At 41.2% G+C, this 18,584-nt stretch overlaps 1 protein-coding gene across 1 annotated transcript in view; it reads left to right on the forward strand.

The window, feature by feature from the left end:
• Positions 1 to 16,807, forward strand: part of swap70b (switching B cell complex subunit SWAP70b) — a 29,589-nt gene extending 12,782 nt beyond the window's left edge. Inside the window, exons 3-12 of the mRNA XM_075470480.1 lie at positions 2,098 to 2,271; positions 3,409 to 3,636; positions 4,183 to 4,329; positions 4,622 to 4,730; positions 4,926 to 5,107; positions 10,037 to 10,144; positions 10,748 to 10,914; positions 12,323 to 12,521; positions 14,530 to 14,626; positions 15,132 to 16,807. Of these exons, the coding sequence (XP_075326595.1) occupies positions 2,098 to 2,271; positions 3,409 to 3,636; positions 4,183 to 4,329; positions 4,622 to 4,730; positions 4,926 to 5,107; positions 10,037 to 10,144; positions 10,748 to 10,914; positions 12,323 to 12,521; positions 14,530 to 14,626; positions 15,132 to 15,250 (1,530 nt within the window). The 3' untranslated portion in view covers positions 15,251 to 16,807. The remainder of the gene's footprint in view (positions 1 to 2,097; positions 2,272 to 3,408; positions 3,637 to 4,182; positions 4,330 to 4,621; positions 4,731 to 4,925; positions 5,108 to 10,036; positions 10,145 to 10,747; positions 10,915 to 12,322; positions 12,522 to 14,529; positions 14,627 to 15,131) is intronic.
• Positions 16,808 to 18,584: the final 1,777 nt, after the last annotated feature.

The raw sequence follows: 18,584 nt of genomic DNA on the forward strand, positions 1-18,584 counted from the left end.
TGCTAGGGTTTGCTGGGTCCCTCTGCTGCCGACCGCAGGCAGCACAAAGATTTCTGACCGTTGACAGAGCGCACCTGCTACACATGTGCCTGGGGAAAAAAACCTTAATCATCCCTGGAGGCCTGTGGTTATTCCAGCAGGACAAACTTCATTCTGCATGACTTCCAGCAGCACTGTATGTGCTCGTTTGGCCCGCCTGCAGTTCAGATCTGTCTCCTACTGAAAATACACGGAGCATCATGAAGAGGAGAATCAATTCAATTCAGTTTATTTATATAGCGCCACATTACAGCAAATGTCATCTCAAGGCACTTAAGTAATATAGTCCAATTCAAGCCAATTGGAGTTCAATTCATTGTAAGGCTAATCAGATGTCAGCCACAGACTGCTGAGCAGCTGAAATCTTTTATTCAGTTCTCAGGTCTGTTAACTAAAGGTTGAAATGAATGACCAAATTACAGCCGTGTTTTTGTCGCATTATAGAAAAGATTTCTGGAAATGGAGTTTGGATGCTGATAGGTCACAGTTCAGACTTTTAGGGCTTAGGAAACTGACTATAGGAGGAAGGAAAGTTTGTTTAATTGTACACTAAGACACAAGAGCAAATTTCAGCTTCTAAACATGAATCAAGTCGGGATTGCGTGACAAAAAAATCCGGAATGATCTGCTTCACAGCTGTATCCAGGTCTTTCAGGCCTGCAGATGGATTCATTAACGTGTGATCTGAGCGTCTGTTGTATCATGCACTGAACTTCCAATCGGCTCTGTTTTGGCTAAGACATTACAGGAAGGTCAGTTTTTCTTAAATAAACCTTGGAAATTTGAAAAGACGATCCTGTTGAAAGATCCATGAAAATCTTATTTTTTTAAATGTTTAAATTTTAAGAAAGATTTCAAACAATCTGTCTTATGACTATCCGGAAGGACCCAAATCAAATGTAAGTGTATGTTCATGGTGTGTCGTTAAGTTTTAAATGCCAACTCATTTTTTATCAGGAAAAGTTTGACTTGTCTGAGACTGTTTGGCTCTTATCTTTGTGTCAGTGCATGACAACATTATCGCGTTAGAAACCATGCCACGTGTCACTTCCTGCTCAGACCACGAAACGGCACCATTTGTGCCGATGATGATTTCATGTTGACAAGTTTGGCTGGATGGGTTCAGCTGCAGGGTGCAGCTGGGCTTTAACTGCAGCGGACGTTGGGAGTTAATGTGGTTGCTTGCTCGACGAAGCAAAAGACGGGCTTCTGATTCACACAACTGCACAGTCAGCCGGCCAGCCGTCTCCATGGAGACGCTGCTGTTCACCGGCTCGGACAAAACATTTCCCTCCACAGCACCAATTGTACCTTTTCAAGGGCTTGCCTCCCATTTCGCTCTGGAATTTGAACACGACATGTTTTTTTTCTTTTTCGTCCAGTTTTTCTTTCTTCTCACATTTCTTTTGAGAGTTGAACACTGACAGAATCTCCACCATCATGAGCTATTCCCAGAGTGTGTCGTGAATGTGAAGTGCTTCAGTGCTTACTTATATCTCTTTAAAAATTGCGCCTACTCAGTCAAAGTTCTGATCTCATTTAAAGGGCTATTGATAAGTTTTGTGTATTTTCAACTCTGAAAATCCTGTACATGTCGTAGAATAAAATCCATTTTTGATTCGATCAGCAAGTATTGCTTCTGTATGTAAAGCTGGATTGTTACTGTCCAAAAGCTAAACCTCCAAATCAAAAGCAGAGGGATCATTTAGACTAGAGAGAAGTCGATGTTCATTTATTCTAAGCTTTAGACATTTTAATGTAACATATCGGTTGAAGAAATACGTTCTATTTGAAGGATAACTGGCGACAAAAGTTAGGGAAACACAAAGGGAACACAACAAGGCCAGACATAGAGCGGAAAACCTGAGTCCGCTCATGTTTTTATCCTGGAAATGTCAGCAGGGTGAATTTTTGCCAGCTCAGAGGGTTTTATCCGCGCCTTCTGCTGCTGCTCGACCTCCCTACAAACTGTTCTTCCTGGAAAAAAGCCAGCTGTTATTCCTGGCCGTCGAACACGAGCCCGTGACTCACCACAGATGTTGTGCTCTGCTCTCACAGGTGACGGGTAACTTCGACCGTCAGGACTTTGACAAAATGTGCTGGACATTGTGCTCGAGGAAGAACCTGGACCAAAATCAGCTGTTCATCTCCAACGACGACGCCTTCAAGATCTGGTGCATCTTCAACTTCCTGTCTGAGGACAGATACCCGCTGATTATGGTCACTGAAGAGGTGAGTTCTCTCCACAGGTTCACTCCTGTCTTCATCGTTGGGACAAACTGTAAAATCTAGCTAGTAAACCCGCGAATGGTGACAAATCATGGGAACATGATTTGTCACCAAATGCAGGACTGAGCACCTGTCGCCGCTGAAAATAGTTTATTATAGGAGTCACTGCAATGATTGTCAGTATTTATATGACCACAACTTCCTTTTTTTTTTTAATTTTCCAACACATTGTGTATTTCCCATGTGTTCAATCACTGAACATTGACTGATCATCATGTGCGAGAATTACTGAAGGGACTGTACTGCACTGTAGTACTCAAAACATCACATTGTTTTATCAGTTTTCTGATTCAGACTGAAATGTCTAATCAAACCAAAGATGAAGCGCTTTAATGTTTACTTTAAAGGAGCTGAATTTCATCAGTGGCTGATATTAGAGATGCACTGCAACCAACTGCACTGAAGAAAAGAAATGCCATGTTTCCCTTTTTGCTCACTGCTGATTTTATGAGTGTACTATTTACAAATGACTGATCAACTTTCACTGTTTACTACTGTTCTACTGTAACCTCTAAGGTTTCAAGCTACGGGCAAATGAATCTGTTTAGATTTACAGTTTATATTTAGCAGTAAACTGCAAATGTCTGCACTGTAGGAGCACAAAGGGTAAGTCCATAATTTACATGTGTTAAAGGAGCAAAAATTTCCCACTTCATCCACACGTTGTCTGAACAGACTTTTTATTATTTAAATCATCGACAATTCAACTCCGCACGGGGGACTTTTGCAGCAGTGTGTGTTGTACACGTGCGGCTTCACCATCTCATCAAGCGGCCATTAGAAAATAACAGATTCAGAGCAGAAAGTATCAGAACGGGAAGTTTCCAGCTTCCTGTTCTTTTACAAATGCTGGAAGATTTATTGTTGAGTGTAACAGACATCAGAGCTGAATCACAGGAAGATTGTTTGCAAAAGAAATGTAAATATATGTGCACCAGTCAGCTCGACAAGATGAATAGTGGGAAAAATGCAAAGTAGGAGCAGTTCCGAACAAAGAGCTTTATGTTTTGATGTTGCCTTTGTTGTGTTATTAGTGTGTTTTTGTTATTAACCATGCGCATTATGTGCCTCCATGCTCAGATTGAGTACTTCCTGCGTAAGCTAACAGAGGCGATGGGAGGGAGCTGGGTGGAGGAGCGTTTTGAGGACTACAAGATGCAGCTGAACTCAAAACAGCAGCGTCTGAATGCCTGGGAGCTCATCATCCTGGTGGGCTCGGGTCACTTCAGTAAGGGCATGGACCGCCAGACTCTCTCCATGGGCATCAGCGAGGTCTACCAGGAGCTCATCCTGGATGTGCTCAAACAGGTGGGCGACACCTCTGCACAGACAGTCTCACTGACTAAACTCCACTGTTTTCCTGCCTGTTCTTACACTGACTGAGTGCAGTTTCAGTATTAACTGTTTAATAAATGAGACATCAAAAAGGAAATTGTGGCTTCCACAAAGTATGTGATTCAAGTCTCTGATTTTACACTGAGAGCTCTTTTTGCCAACCACAAAGAGAGATTAAATGTGCGTTGATCAGCAGATATACACCATTTACTTCTTTCTGAGTAGAACTGCTGACAAATACAGCTGTTTGTCACAGACCTGGAAGACTCCCCTAAAATGTCAAACCTTGACTATACTGACTTGTATCTGTTGAACTAAAAAAGGTAATAAACACATGCTAGTGGTGGATTTTTATTGAACAATAGATTCGTCTTAGTCCACAGGCTTACCAGTCACCACTCAACTGTATCTGTCCACATGAAAGCAAAAAAAGCCTGAGGAAAAAAAATGAAATGGACAGTTTAAGGAGATAAATAAATAGTCAAGTAATCCTGATTCATATCCCCTTGCTGTCTACAGGGTTATATGATGAAAAAAGGCCACAAGAGGAAAAACTGGACAGAGCGCTGGTTCATGCTGAAGCCCAACGCCATCTCCTACTATGTTGGAGAAGATCTAGCTGAAAAGAAAGGAGACATCCTGTTGGATGGAAGCTGCATGGCGGAGGCAAGAACCTGCTGTTTTCACTTGTCTGTCAGGTCCCCGATAATCAATGCCAGGAAGCTTAGAAACCTGTGGAGAATATTGTAAAATGCAAGCACCACATTAGCGGGCTCATTCACACCCTTCATGTCGTTATGAGTTCATTTTAAAAAAGAAAAATCAAGAAGTTAGTTTGTAAGTTTTTTCTGTGTAAACGCTGCATTTTGATACCTATTACTGTGGGGCTCTCTTCATATTTGCACATATGTGTGTGTTATCAGCCAGTAAAATGCATAAGTGTTGTTTTCCACTGCAGCCTTTGCAAGATAAAGAGGGAAAGAAGTGCCTCTTCCTCATCAAGTCATCACTAAAAAGCTTTGAAATCAGTGCGTCAGACAAGAAGAAGAAGCAGGAGTGGATTCATGGTGAGTTGTGAGAAGACTTTATTGAAAAATAGGAATCACAGGAACTGTTCCTCTAATTGCTTGTCAGCAAATACTTCCATATTGCATCCCCTGCAAACCTTTTGTTTACATCCATTTTTCAAAGAGTGGCCAAAAGTCAGAGCTTGGAAAAAAATGACAAAGTAATTTTTGTGCCACTTTCCTGTTTCCTCACAGCTATTCAGACCTGCGTGAATCTGTTGCGCCAGGGCCGACCGGCGCCACACCGCGAGGCCCGACAGAAGCGCCGGGATCTGAGGCTCAAGCAGCAGGCTGAGCAGGAGGAGCTGGAGCTGACGCTGAAGGAGCTGCAGACGGCCAACGAGGCCAAACAGCTGGAAATGGAGAACATGAAGACGGTGAGATTAAAACACACCTCCAGCGTGGTCAGGAAACGCTTGGCTTGTTCGCATTTTTTTTCTTTTGCAGGATCTTAAGTTTCAACTACAGAGATGGAAATGAACGGAACACTTGTTAAAACTACCCCAAGAAATAAACAGACAGAAATGGATTGTCGGTAGAATAAATCTAAATTAAAACAACAACTGGCTTAAGACATATTGCAAAATGAGGAAGTGATGAACTGTGGTGATGTGCGGCAGGGCTATTTATCTTTATGGTAACAATGGTGTGAAAGTGGGTTATTTACAGGTGAGAGAAACAGAAAAACAGCATGTGAATGCTGCATGCCCAGAACATGCTAACAGACTGTACATATTAGCTGAGTCTAGTCTGAAAAGCCCCACATAGATATGTTGCTCACAAAACATCCCACACAAAGACAAAGACCCACAAAACAGACAAACAATCTGTCAAAGCAATAACCATATGAAAAAAAGTAATCCATCCAGGAAGTAACTAGCTGGATTGTACCACGTGTATAAAATGTGAGGGGATTTCCCCAGGGCAAGTTTCTGAACCTGAGAGACACTATTAAAAAGTAAAGCCAAAACAAAGCTGCCAGAACTGGTCAGACAGGGTAAATTATTCTTCCAGGATCTCGCATCAAGTTTGCTGGCTGACACGTTCTTTTGTTTTAAGGCAGTACATTCTGCACATTTGGAGTCTGACAAGGTCTTTGTGTTTCTGGGTTTGTGGGTATTTATAATGCTAATGAAAAATGTTTTTCCAATGAAACCTATTTTTAGCTCCAGTCGTGAGTTTCTTCACGACTTTTGCAGTCAGCACGTTTACACGGTGCAAATCGTTTTGTTAGTCTCACCAAAAGCGGCCTTTTGAAGTGGATTTGAACAGGATTGTTCAAACCGTGCAAAATCAAGCTTTTCAAAACTGGACTAACACAAGATCTCCTTTATGTGTACATTATCGAAGCCCACATGCTCCTAAGTTTTATCGTTTTGTAACTTTTTGTAAAAACAATCAAGTGTAAATGTGTGTTAATGAAGCCAAATTCCCAATAAGGACGCTCTCATTCACATATTTTTCAGTTTCTTTTGCTAAATGGCTGAAAAACTGAGTTTGACCAAAAATCAGCCCAATAAAACTGTCAATTTGCAGTCTCTTAAAGATTTTCCAGACTGAAGCTCTGCTCTAATAAAATCCTGAATTTTGTCACCATCATCTGACAGAAATCCACATTAAAATGAAAGAGTCTCAGTAAATAACACAGTCAACCTGTGACACAGTCAAAACATTCTCATGGGAGAACAGGCAGCTGACATCAGGAACACCCAGATGGACAAAGCTGAAGCAAATGGAAATTGAAAAACAAAATCAGTGAGCAAAAAGGAGGAACAGAGAATCATAAAAAAATGTTTTTAAATGAGAAGGGATGAAGAAAAAATCTTCTAAAATCCTGCCTGTGGTAGCTACGATATGTGAAAGGCGGTGTTAAATCAGTTGAGGTAAACAAACATCTGGTCCTGCTGCTTGGTGTAAATAAGTGCCTCAGTCTACAGTTTTTAACAAGCAAATTAAAGCGAGAATGATGCTAAATCCAAATCTGTTATCAGAGGAAACTTTGATAATCATGACCAGCGGAAAGAGGAAGTGTGAAATAAACCAAGAAGCATGGATGACACGCACAGACGTCTGCACTGAATCTTAATTATTTTCAGTTCTGCTTCAGCACGACGCCGCTCTTTGTCCACCGATTTCTGTCTTTTCCCCCAGCAGAGCAACAGGCCCTATTTCAGATTGTTCTGTATATCTTTACGCTCATTACAAAGGGCAGCTTCATTAAAGTTATAACAGGTAGATATACATCTGCAAAATGTATGTATGAATGTAGAACCAAATTCGGAGCCAGGACTCGGAGCCAGGACTCGGAGCCAGGACTCGGAGCCAAAAGTCTCAGCAGCTCCATATGAACGTTTGGTGCCTCAGAGAGCAGCACCGGGGCACCAGTCCAATCATTCGGGGTGGAAGGTGGGTCTAAGGGCGGAGCAGTGAGGAGGGAAGGCTTCGGAACCGAGGGGAGAAGAAGCAGCCTCCTTGTTCCGTTGCATGAACAAGTACCGCTACCTGAAAACCAGCTCAGCTTCCACACTGCAGTACAAAGCACAGAGTACAGAGTCATGCCGCAAGGTGACAGATAGGCTTCCCGAAAAGGTAAAATTCGCATTACAGCTAGATGATAGAGTGAGATGAATGCTTTATCTGTAACATAAACACTTTAACAAGATAAAATCAATGAAAACATAACGTTCTCTGTGTGCTCGGCTGTTAAACTATTGGCTCACACTTGCTTAGATCATACGTTTCCTGTTGAGTAGTGTATGTAGTACTGTTAATACTTTGCAGCTTTTTGATTCTGTGTCTTCCCTGGAAATGTTTTCCTTGTCAGTTATATAATTAGTTGCATATATTCCAGCTGCAGTCAGCTAAACAAAGACTCAAAGTGATTCAGCAGCATTCCTCAGAGGTTCCATCACAGCGTAAAATAGCAAACAAGCGTTATCTGTAGTGCTCTTACAACCGACAGTGTCCTTGCTTTGTGATGCACTATTAGTTTCCCTGTTCACGCATTTTAGAGTAGGTCACCTAAAAGCTCTGTAGGTCTCCTCTGAAACTCGCTGCCAGCTCATGAATACCAACAATAGGTCAGCCTCACCCTGCATCCTGAGGCGCATGACCAGTCTTATCACTCGTTTAAAAAAAAAAACGGATGTGGATAGAATGGGGAGCATTAAACATGTTTTTCCAGTTAATCTTCCTAAACCTGACTCACCTTCCAGTCAGCGGACAGTGTTGACCAGCAGTGGTAAAACTCACTATGTGGATTCCCCAAATACCACTGATGTCTGCCTGCTCCTTTAAATTAAGTACGAAACTGTGAGGTGAACAGGAAGTGTCAACTTCATGAAAGGGGGTGATGTCATCCATTTGGCTGAAGGACAATTACACTTTTGACTGCTTACAGTTATCTGTATGTTTTAGCGTTACAGTGTTGGTTAATAATATAATCACCGCTTTAGTCTATACCTTTTTTGGGGGTTAAAAAAAAAATTCACAATAGGGAATAAAACTGAGGACAAAATAACACTGAAATAAAAACTGCAGTCACTCCCTTTCATAAAAGAGAGCGTGGACCTGGTCTGAGGTACAACTCGTGTGTGAACAACAGCCACATATTCTACTTTTATTAAAGTAGAATACATATTCTACTTTTATTAAACTAGAATATGTGTCGGTAGAAGAACATCCCCCACATTTATATTTAGTTATGAGGTGAGGATGCATGTTTCTGCCTTTTTTCCCACCACTGTGCCTGCAGCTACAATGGATAAACATTTAATGTATAAGAACCCTAAGAACGCATTTGAAGTTTTTACACCAAAAAACATACAGTTGTTGTTAATAAGCACAAGACTGAGTGAAGAACAAAGATAAAAAAGGGCCTATTTGATCTAAACGCTTTGTGTCATTCATTCACAAAGTCAAAATAAATGGTGAGGATCAAATCATTGACCTGAAGTCACCGAGTTAATCAGAAATGATTTGTCCTATTTTCAGCTTAGTGCAGCGGCCCAGAGCACGTGGTGCACATTGTGACAGACCGAGATGCAGCAACAGTCAGACTGACGTAGTTCACATTACAGTTGTGGAAAGCACAGAGCACAAGAAGACAACTTGGTCTTTGTGTGACAACAATCTCAGAATGCACAACAATCTACCATTGAGGTGCTAAAGTCCATCTCGCATAGTTGGCTGCATGAATGCACAATGAGCACACATACAGTATATGACAACCAACACACACACACACACACACACACACACACACACACACACACACACATTACTTCCTCTGACAGTGTGCTGTTATTAGAGGTTTACTGTCTTGGTCTGCAGGCAGTTCACAGCTGGGTGACGTGAGTCAACAGGTTACAGTTTAACAACCTGCATGACTTGGTTTACCTCAAGATTTATTTCACCTTTATGTTTAAAAAAAAAAAAAGTATGTTTTAAGTTTTTTTTTTTACCTCTAAGCTCCAGAAGCAGAAACTTCAAAGAAAGAGTTTATGATTGAAGCAGAGTTGTTACACAAGCATTTCTACTTTAAATTGAATATAAGTAAAGGAAAAGGCAAATGGTAGAGTGGAGAGTAAGTGGAACAGTTTTTGTAAGTAAAAGAGTGGTGGCATGAACGAAGGAGAGGGACAGGACTTGTTAGTGGTGGATGAGCAGAGATGGAGGTGGCAAAAATCTGACGAGGTGCAGATGGGTAGAAGGCAGGTTGAGCGAATGTCCCCCTAATTTGAGAATGACGGAGCAAGAGTTCTAAAGAACGGGGAATCAGACCAGTTGGCTCAAAATATAACGAGCAAGGAGACGACTGGGGCAGATTAGTGAAGAGAGACTGTTAATGAGGTCAATTTGACAGCGTGGGAAAACAGAAGTGACCAAGCAAAGCAAACGGCAGAGAATGAGGGCAGATGAGCGAGAACAGATTTTCCTCATTAGGTTTCACACAGCTCAGGCTTGGATCCACAACTGCTGACGAACAATGGAAACTTCAATTTTCATCTCATAACACTCCTAATGTTGATTATAGTGCTAATAAAAAGGATTTCTGAATTTCAGTAAGGCTTGTGCTCAGTTTGTCTCTGATTCTGTAGCTTATCTGTCAAAGGTGTAAAGAAAAGTTTCCATTTAAATGTCTATTCATATTTACAACAGTTTGCCTTCAGGTCTCATACAGAAATCCCACCTGATTGAGTGATGGTCTTCATCTAAACCTGCCCATCTTCTTTTCTAGTTTTTACTGAATTATTTTATGGCTGCTGTTTGTGTTTTTTTTGTTTTTTGTTTTTTTTTGTGGCCAGGCTTTGGAGGAGGCAGCGGGCAAAGCAGCAGAAGAAGAAAAAAGACGTCTTCAGACTCAAACTGAACTCCAGGACCGCTACAAGATGGACCTGGAGAGGGAGAAAATGGTACGTTGCTCTGTGCTGTCTTTGAATGAATCGTTGCATCAGAGGAAACAAAGTGAGAACAACTCTAATGCGGTTTCCTCTTTAGGTTAACGGCATTCATTTGTTTTCAGGTCTGAAGCTTCAACCTGTGTCATCACTGCATAATTCTTAATAGAATGTGCGGTAAAGCAGTTGGGCTGAAGTAATGCCGGCAGGCATCGCAGTCAGATTGAAACACATAGTTGTGTCTCTAAATGTAACAACCAGAGAAGCGTCACTGCCTCTCATAACATCGACATGTTTGGTCCACAGCATGGATGTGGTCTAACAGCATAAAGATATTTATCTGTGGATTTCCAGATGTGCCTCTCAGTTTTTCCAAACGTGTCATCGTGTTACTTCTTTAATGATTAAAAATAACTCAAGCCAGGTATAAATGAGTATATCAGACAGACATATTATATGTTATTATATGTTAAACAGGAATCACAGTACATGCACTGTTCAGAACATGAACTTTATAGCAATCTCACTCTGCAAACCAAACCTACTCCATCAGGACCACTTAAATAAAACAGTTTTCTGAAGTATTGATACCGACTTCCTTTGCTTTCCTTTGAACAGGTACGACAGCAGATGGAGGAGCAGGTGGCCCAGAAGTCCACGGAACTGGAACAGTACCTGCAGAGGGTCCGCGAGCTGGAGGACATGTATCACCAGCTGGAGGACGCTTTGGAGGACGAGAGGCGCGCCAGACAGGATGAGGAAACCGTTCGTAAGCTGCAAGCACGGTCAGTCACAATGTGGAGGAGGGAGAAATGTCAACCCGTCCACTCATATTGCAGCTTTCTGTTACAGTCAGCTTGGCAGAAGAGAGGGAGCTGCGAAGGCAGCTATAACGAAACAACTCGTCAATATAGAGCAAGGCACACACGAGGCAGAAAGTACAGTAAAAATAAATTTTTTCAACATTCACACCCTGCTGGTGCGGGTGTTTGACCCCCCCCCCTTGCCTTCAGGGGAACTTAAAGTTGATTTAACCAGATGTTTAAAATATTCCTCAGAGAACACAACGAATCAGAAAGTCTTTCCCTGAAGGCAGAAGACACAGAGCACAGCCATATATTAACTGTCTGATTTCTTATTTGAGCATGTTGCATCTTAACTTTGTCGTAAATGTACTCGCATTCAACAGAAATCCTCTTTCGTAGTTCCTTACTGTCATATCAGATACAGATGGTACCAAATGTTAATCTAGTGTGGCAGTTGTCGACTACAAACTCACCAATTTAGTCAAAAGAGCCTCATGGGCTGAGTCTGTTTTTCCCAGGAGTCTTAAAAAACAGCCATGCGCTCAACTTCTACTCAGCACAGTCCACAGTTCCTTCCTCGTCCATCCTTCCTCTTTGCTGACATGAACTTTTCTCCTCATGCTTGACTAACCAGTATAAAGTGTGTCTTTATGCGTCCTTAAATGAAATCAAATCTCTGTATGAAAGATGGCCGTCAGTGCTTCAGGCCATTCAGGGAATGTTCTCATCCAAGTGATCCACTCTAATTTTAATCTTCCACCACATTTAATTATTCTTCATGTAACGTTTAGAATCAAATGAAAAGCAGATTTGAATATTTGAGATTAATCTTGAGTTGAACTTTGTAGTTTGCTGCTAGAACTAGAGAATTAGTTTATCACTGATGGTTTAATTCAACCGAATTACACAAATGAATGAATAAAAACCAACACAGTTGATTAGATATTCCAAACTTTTCACAAATATAAAGCAGGTTTGCAACCTTTGTTTTTGTCTGTGTCACCACTGGAGTTTCTATTGGACTTGGCCGAGGACTTTGAACCATTAAGTTAGACTTCGGTGGTTAAAAACAGCCCATAATGACACCATAGCACCACCTGCTGACATACTGACAGGCCACTCCCACCTCTGTGTGTTTCTGATTTCCACTGAACATTACTGGCTTCATTTCATTGCTTGAACTGAACTCAACTGTTTCACAGTTTTTGGATTTGTTATTTAAAATACAGAAACGCTGGTTTATACAAGCCGCTCATGGTGTCCCATAAGTTGAAAAGAAGGAAATGTGTGTATGTATGCAGCTGTAAATGAGAAGTCTGCCTGTGGTAAACAGCTTATTGTCTGTTGCATTATGGGCTTAATTCATCTCCCTCTGTGTGTGCATCAGCTTGCTTGAAGAAGAGGCCACGAAGAGAGCAGAGTTGGAGCAGATCCACCTGAGGCAGCAGCGGGCCATCTCTGAAACGGAGGCTGAGAAAAAGGAGCTGGAGAAGGAGCGTCTGGCAAAGGAGAGCGCCCTGCAGGATGCAATGAAACAACTGGACGAGCTGGAGCAGGAGAGGCAGGGGGCCCTGCAGCAGTACCAGGTCAGCTGACAGCAAGAGATTATTATTTATGTATCAACTTGAACTTTTTCCACAGGGTAAAAGGGCTTTCAACATGCTGAGCAGGGGCTGCTGTCCCCTCTCTGTGGTCCAGTTCGTCCTAAATGATTACAGTCTCTCTGTTTAATTGGTCAAATCTCCTTTAAAGAGTCCGGGGGTGTGTTTTGTCTTGTGGCCTTCTCCTGTTCAAATGAAGGTCCCACTTATATCACACCAGGTGGGAATGTAGCGTGTCACTGTGGCATGTTATGGTGGCCTAGCAGGGTCATGTTGCTTTAACTTTTCAGCACACTCACAGCTACTAACATCTCGTGAAGACAGTGTTTTAACCAGATGTCTCAGATTTTGATCGTTAGTTAGTTTAGTTTTCTAAGTGAGATTGAAATGCTTCTCCCACATGAACTCTGGGAATGATCTGAAGTCTGTTAATTGTTGATTTGAGGCTGATTAGATCCAATAAACCAGAGAGAACAGAACAGTCGATCTTCTTTTACAGTTTTATTCCAGCAGCCTCTCACACTTTATAAAGATCCCAAACCAAAACAAGTATTTGTATTTGTTTCAAGTATTTCATTCAAGTATTTGTTTGTGGAAGCCCCTTTTGGCAGCCGTTGCGGCCTGAACTCTAAGTCTGTGGGCTTTGTGAAACAGAATCTGGGCACTTCATTCTTTTCTTGGGGACCGATCCAAGTGAAAGGATTTCCAGGTCGGGCTCCATCGGATTAGACGAGGAGCATTTTTAAACTGCCATCTTCAAATGTCTCCACAGATGTTCTTTGCTCTTTGGTTGGGTCTCGGAGTTGTCTTCGTTTCTTCTTGACTATTCGTTTCCAGCTTTGTAACAAAGGAATGAACTGAACGTAACGAGGTCGCTGCGCTCTGAAGCAGGTTTTCCTGAAAGCCTGACTGCATTTGGACGCTTGTGTTCCTCGGTTCTGATGTGCCACTGAGAAGTAACCCCATTGCACGATTCCACCGAGTTTCACTGCAGGGGCCGGTTGCTGGTTAGTTGGTGATCAGTGCGCCTGTTCAATAGATATTTCCATTTTTAAGTCCTGTTCTAAGAGGGTTTTGTTTCTTGTTATCAGACTGCTTGGAAAGTATTTTAGCAAACACCTGCTGGGCAGTCATTTGCCTTTTATCCGGGCCTCCATCATGCTGCACTTCCATGAAAGCCAGATTGATGGAGCGCTGCCTCGATGGTCGTCTTTTTAATATCTTCTCCCATGTCTGCTGGGGACTCCAGCAGCCCAGTTAGATTGGTGAATGTTAGGTTTCTAGTTGCCTCCCTGACCCAGACTGTTTGCTTCAGACTTCTTCATTTTACACCATTTCACTGTGTATCAGAGAACACTCACAGCTTTGGAGATGGTTTTCTACCTTATTTCCTCATCTAGTCCTTTTTTTCCTTTAGTCCTGACGTACGGTGTAAACTGAAAAGCCTTATGTACACAGGGGGGTGTCTCTAAATGATGTTATGTTAGTCTCAGGTGTGTAAAGCCGCCATCCAGTCAAACATTGGCGACACAGAAGAATCAGAAATATAAACAGGATTTCCCTGTTTTCTTTCTCACTACATAATACCATTTGTGTTACTGCATAGTTTTGACATATATCAAGTCTTCCTCGACACTGTTCTAGAAAATGGTAAGAACTCTTGAGTAGATATAAACTGATAACATGTATTTTCTTTTCTACTTTTATGGATAAAATCTGTTACAGTGATTCAAAATCACTATTATTAGCATCTGTATTGGTTGTCGTACCCTTCTTTACCACATGGTGTCACAGTTTACTCTGCAGCATGTGAAGCTTTTATTTACACATAATCCTGGAGATGATATCTGATTTTCTGATACATTTAAGCAATGTTCTCAAGTCTGGAAAGAGGTTTCTAAAGTTTTGTCTGAAATAAAATAATCTCTTTCTGATTTACTCCCTTAAAAACGGAGCTGAGTGTTCTAACTCAGTTTTTCCATGTGCGCCTCAGACGGTGGTGAAGAAACTGGAAGACGCAACCAACAATACTAAGACCTGGAAGCACAAAGTGGATCAACACGAGGGGATGTTACGACTCATTCAACCAGGTAACGACCCACCACCGTCTGTCTGTGAGGACAGACAGTCTGCGGTTTGAGGATTAAAACAGAGTTGGAAATAGTTGCATCTGCTCATGTGTAACAGCTTCTTCAGCCATAGGCCAGTGAGCAGTTTGGTGAGAGTTGAAAGATGAACTCGTTAATCAGAGTAAAACAGAAGTTTAAAAGAAATATGACACATGATTTGAACATGCCCACTGGCTGCAGACTCAACAAACAGCAGTTGTTAAAGGGGACGTAATTAACTTCCTGATTTGATGTCCATGCCCTTTGTGTGTTTTAATTCACGTCAGGATCAAGCTCATCCGTGCCAATGTTTGATTAAATGCAACAAAAACAAGTTTAAGCCTTTAAGCAGAGAAACCGTGACATTGGTGTGAGGTTGAGTGTGAACTCTGATGCCGAAAAGTTACTTTTCAGCTTGATACAATGACTTTTTAAACCTAAACTGCCGAAGTTGTGGATGAATAAATGTGAAACTTGTCTTTGCCAGGTTCGAAGGGGCAGCAGAAAATGACAAATTGGGGCCCGGCAGCATTTTCTGAAAGCGAGCTGATTCTGAGGGAGAAGAAATGGCAGGAGATGAAGAACCAAGCAGCACAGGCCCAGTAGAGCTGCTGCCAGACACTTAACCTGAAACATGTCACTAATTCAGAGGAGATGAAGGGATGTGCTGTCTGCAGCAGCACTGACTGGAAGGAATCCTGGAGACTGGATTTTTTCTTTCACTTGAATCCAAATAAGATATTTGCCTGGATGAAAACATATATTCTATTAGTGGGGCATTAACTAATTGATAACATTTGAGTCTTAAGTGTTTTCCTCTAGGAATCAGCACTAAAATAACTACTTTTAATTCTGTAACTGTACAGCACCATGGGTTAAAGGAGCTGTTAAGGGACTTAAGTCTGGATGAAGTTCACAAATTTATCAGGAAAATTGTGGAACAGTAAAAGCTTTGCCATTTTTCTTTGAATAGTTTTTTGTTGCTAGATGTATTAAGCAGTCATCATGGGCTCTTGTACAATTATGCAGCAAAAAAAGGAGTTGGAAAGGCAGTGTAGCACATTTGCTAATGGAGGCATCAATATTGATCTTTACTTCCAGCCACCTCCACAGTTTCAGGATATATTACAGTCATGAGCCACAGAGCAGGATAGTTACTTGAAATACAGTATTTTCCCTCTTATTTAAAAAAAAAAAAATCAGATATATTATTATTATTGATGCAACATTTAACCTTAAGACTTAACCCAGTAAGACCCGAGGCATCCCTACAACACGGGCCGATACTCATGTTGCATCAGGCCTCCGTGGTTCACACAGCATTCCAAACATGACAGCAGAATGAAACGGAAGGCAAGTAGGCAAGTTGTTAAATATGCTTTTTTTTTTTTTTTACTATCGACTATTTACGATCTCTCTGCTTTATAGAATGTTATGAGTTAGTTTAGTTTGTTACTACATGATGGAATCAAGTCTGTAAGAGGTGATCAAAACTAAAATCCTACCAATCTAACATAACACAAGTCTGTTGATTTTAAAGCGGGCAGCTTATTTGTAGTTGGTTTCAGTCTGCCATCAGGTTTCCCAGATGGAGAGGTTAAAAATGAACTTTTGAAATGATTGATGTCAAAATCCCATTTCTTTGTTATGAGTGGAGGAATGTGCACATTTTTAGCTAATTTGCCTTGGCTCAAATGTATGTTTAGAAAAAGGAAGGGGGAAAAAAAGCACTATTCTAACCTGTATGTGACCAGTTGCATAAAAACTAACCTGAGAATGTTTGTTGAGAGCGAGGTGTCCTGTGTCACTGTATTCATTTTTACATGAACATTTTTGTACATATTTTATCTGCACTTAACCATTGTGCTAGTTTCTTTATTCCCTTAACAAAGTTGTCTTCCAAAAAAACATACATTGGGGAAAAAAAAAATGTACTGTTCACTAAATAGTTTATAATTATCCAAGAACTGTTGCTCTGGTTGAATCTAGATTTAGTTCTGCATCAATAAGTGGAACTTTAACATTTTAAACGGTCCCATAAGCATCGGTTTCTTTAACACCGCCATGTGTGAAATTAGGGTTGTTTTCTTAAAAAAAAAAAAAAAATGTATATGTCTGTAAAAAGCTGAAAACTGAACTATGTAATAAAACATCTTGAATATCTTGACGACTTCCTCGCTGCTTATCGACATAAAAAGCTGTCCTAAAAAAATAAATGTAGAATACAGTCGGAACGGATAACAGATACTGCACAAAGCCAAAATCCACATGTTGCGAGTTTTGGCGTAGCTTAGTTCTTCTAGTTCTAGAAGTGCATTAGGCACAGTAGGAGTCGACTTTTTCCACGAACATGGCATGTTCTTTTGACAACGATCCCGTGGATGAAGGTGTACCAGTACTTCGCAGAGAATTAAATATTTGTCGGGAGATGAATCAGAATCAGCTTTATTGGCCAGGTTTGAGTAAACAAACAAGGAATTTGATTCCAGTTAAACTTCACTCTCAAAGTACCACACTCAACAATAACATTAAAGAATAAAATTAGAAATACAGAACAGTAAGAATAGAATTTGAGTACGGGTGGTAAAAAAGGCTGTGTATGAGAATAAATACAGTATGTACATTTGCAATAAATAGATGCTATTTGGGTGCTATTCCTGGGTGCTCAACAGAGTGACTGCTTGGGGGAAGAAGCTGTCTTTGTGTTGTCTGACCGTGCATAGATGTTTTAGCATTTACAGACAGTTATCTTTTTGAGCCATCAGAATTTTGTTGGGACAAAAGAAAAACAGACAAATATTTGTATGAATGCTTAAAAAAGATATATATAGGCCTATTATATTTTATAAAGGCACTTGTGTCTTGGGGGGTGGACTCACTCCAGGGATTCCCTGAGGTGGCGGTGCTGGGCCACCACCCGTTTTACAGGCATCTGCCTTCTTTCTGTTGGCTCAGTAGAAGTCTGTGTTAGTGTAAATAGGCTCAATTCAGTTCAACAGAACATGATATAGATGAGAAGACATTTATGTGTGTGAAAACAGCATTATGTTGGGGATAAAACAACTGCACAGTCGAATAGCCACTTCAAAATGAGGTACCTCCATGCTGAGGTCTCACCTGTTTGAACAATGTTTTTATATTTCATCTTAAACTGATGCCAAGTGCGCTTGTCCCCCACGGGATTGCATCTAAATTAAATAAATAAACAGGCTACCATTCAAGTAGTTTTCACCAGTAATATTATTGTGATTGCAAAGGACTACATTTAAACTTACGCACTGACCCGAGCAGCAATCTTCGCCCACGCCGTCTCTCTCGATTTTGCAGCTGCAGCGGTGTTGCACTTCTTTCTAAAACCGTTGTATGAGCGCATTAAGATTTCCATTTCGAGGTCAGTGAAAAACGTAGCCCTCCTCTTCCACGTTGTCATGGTGACTCGCCTAATCGGGGCTCCATTGATGGTGGCTTTTTATAGTTGTGGCGCACGCGCTTAACTCAAGGTGAAACTACTCAGAGTTGACTAAACTAACTCAAATCAGCTGTTCTGGGACCGGAAACTACTACTTTCTATCTCAGAGTAGATTAAGTCAGAGTTCAGGATTAGACTCAGAGTTTGTTGAACATGCTTTGTGAAACGGACCCCTGGTGTGACGATGTGTGTTTTTATCTGCCAACAAATGTCTGAACCTTGAGTGTTCACCAGAGGGCGCTACAGCTTCATAAACCTCATCCCCGAAAACGGATGCACACCAACATACCATCCTCACTCACTGTCGGACAGCGGTTACGGGTTAACTGTTGATCATCTGACAAAACCTTTCATTTCTGTGATCTCACGGTCTAAACTTCGTTTCGGGAGATAACAAATAGCATTATCATGTAATTATGCATGTAATTAGCCCCTGTACTCGCTATAGTTTGACTAGATTTTTCATTTCCA

The sequence above is a fragment of the Odontesthes bonariensis genome, chromosome 7, assembly GCF_027942865.1.
Source record: "Odontesthes bonariensis isolate fOdoBon6 chromosome 7, fOdoBon6.hap1, whole genome shotgun sequence".
NCBI classification, from domain to species: Eukaryota; Metazoa; Chordata; class Actinopteri; order Atheriniformes; family Atherinopsidae; genus Odontesthes; species Odontesthes bonariensis.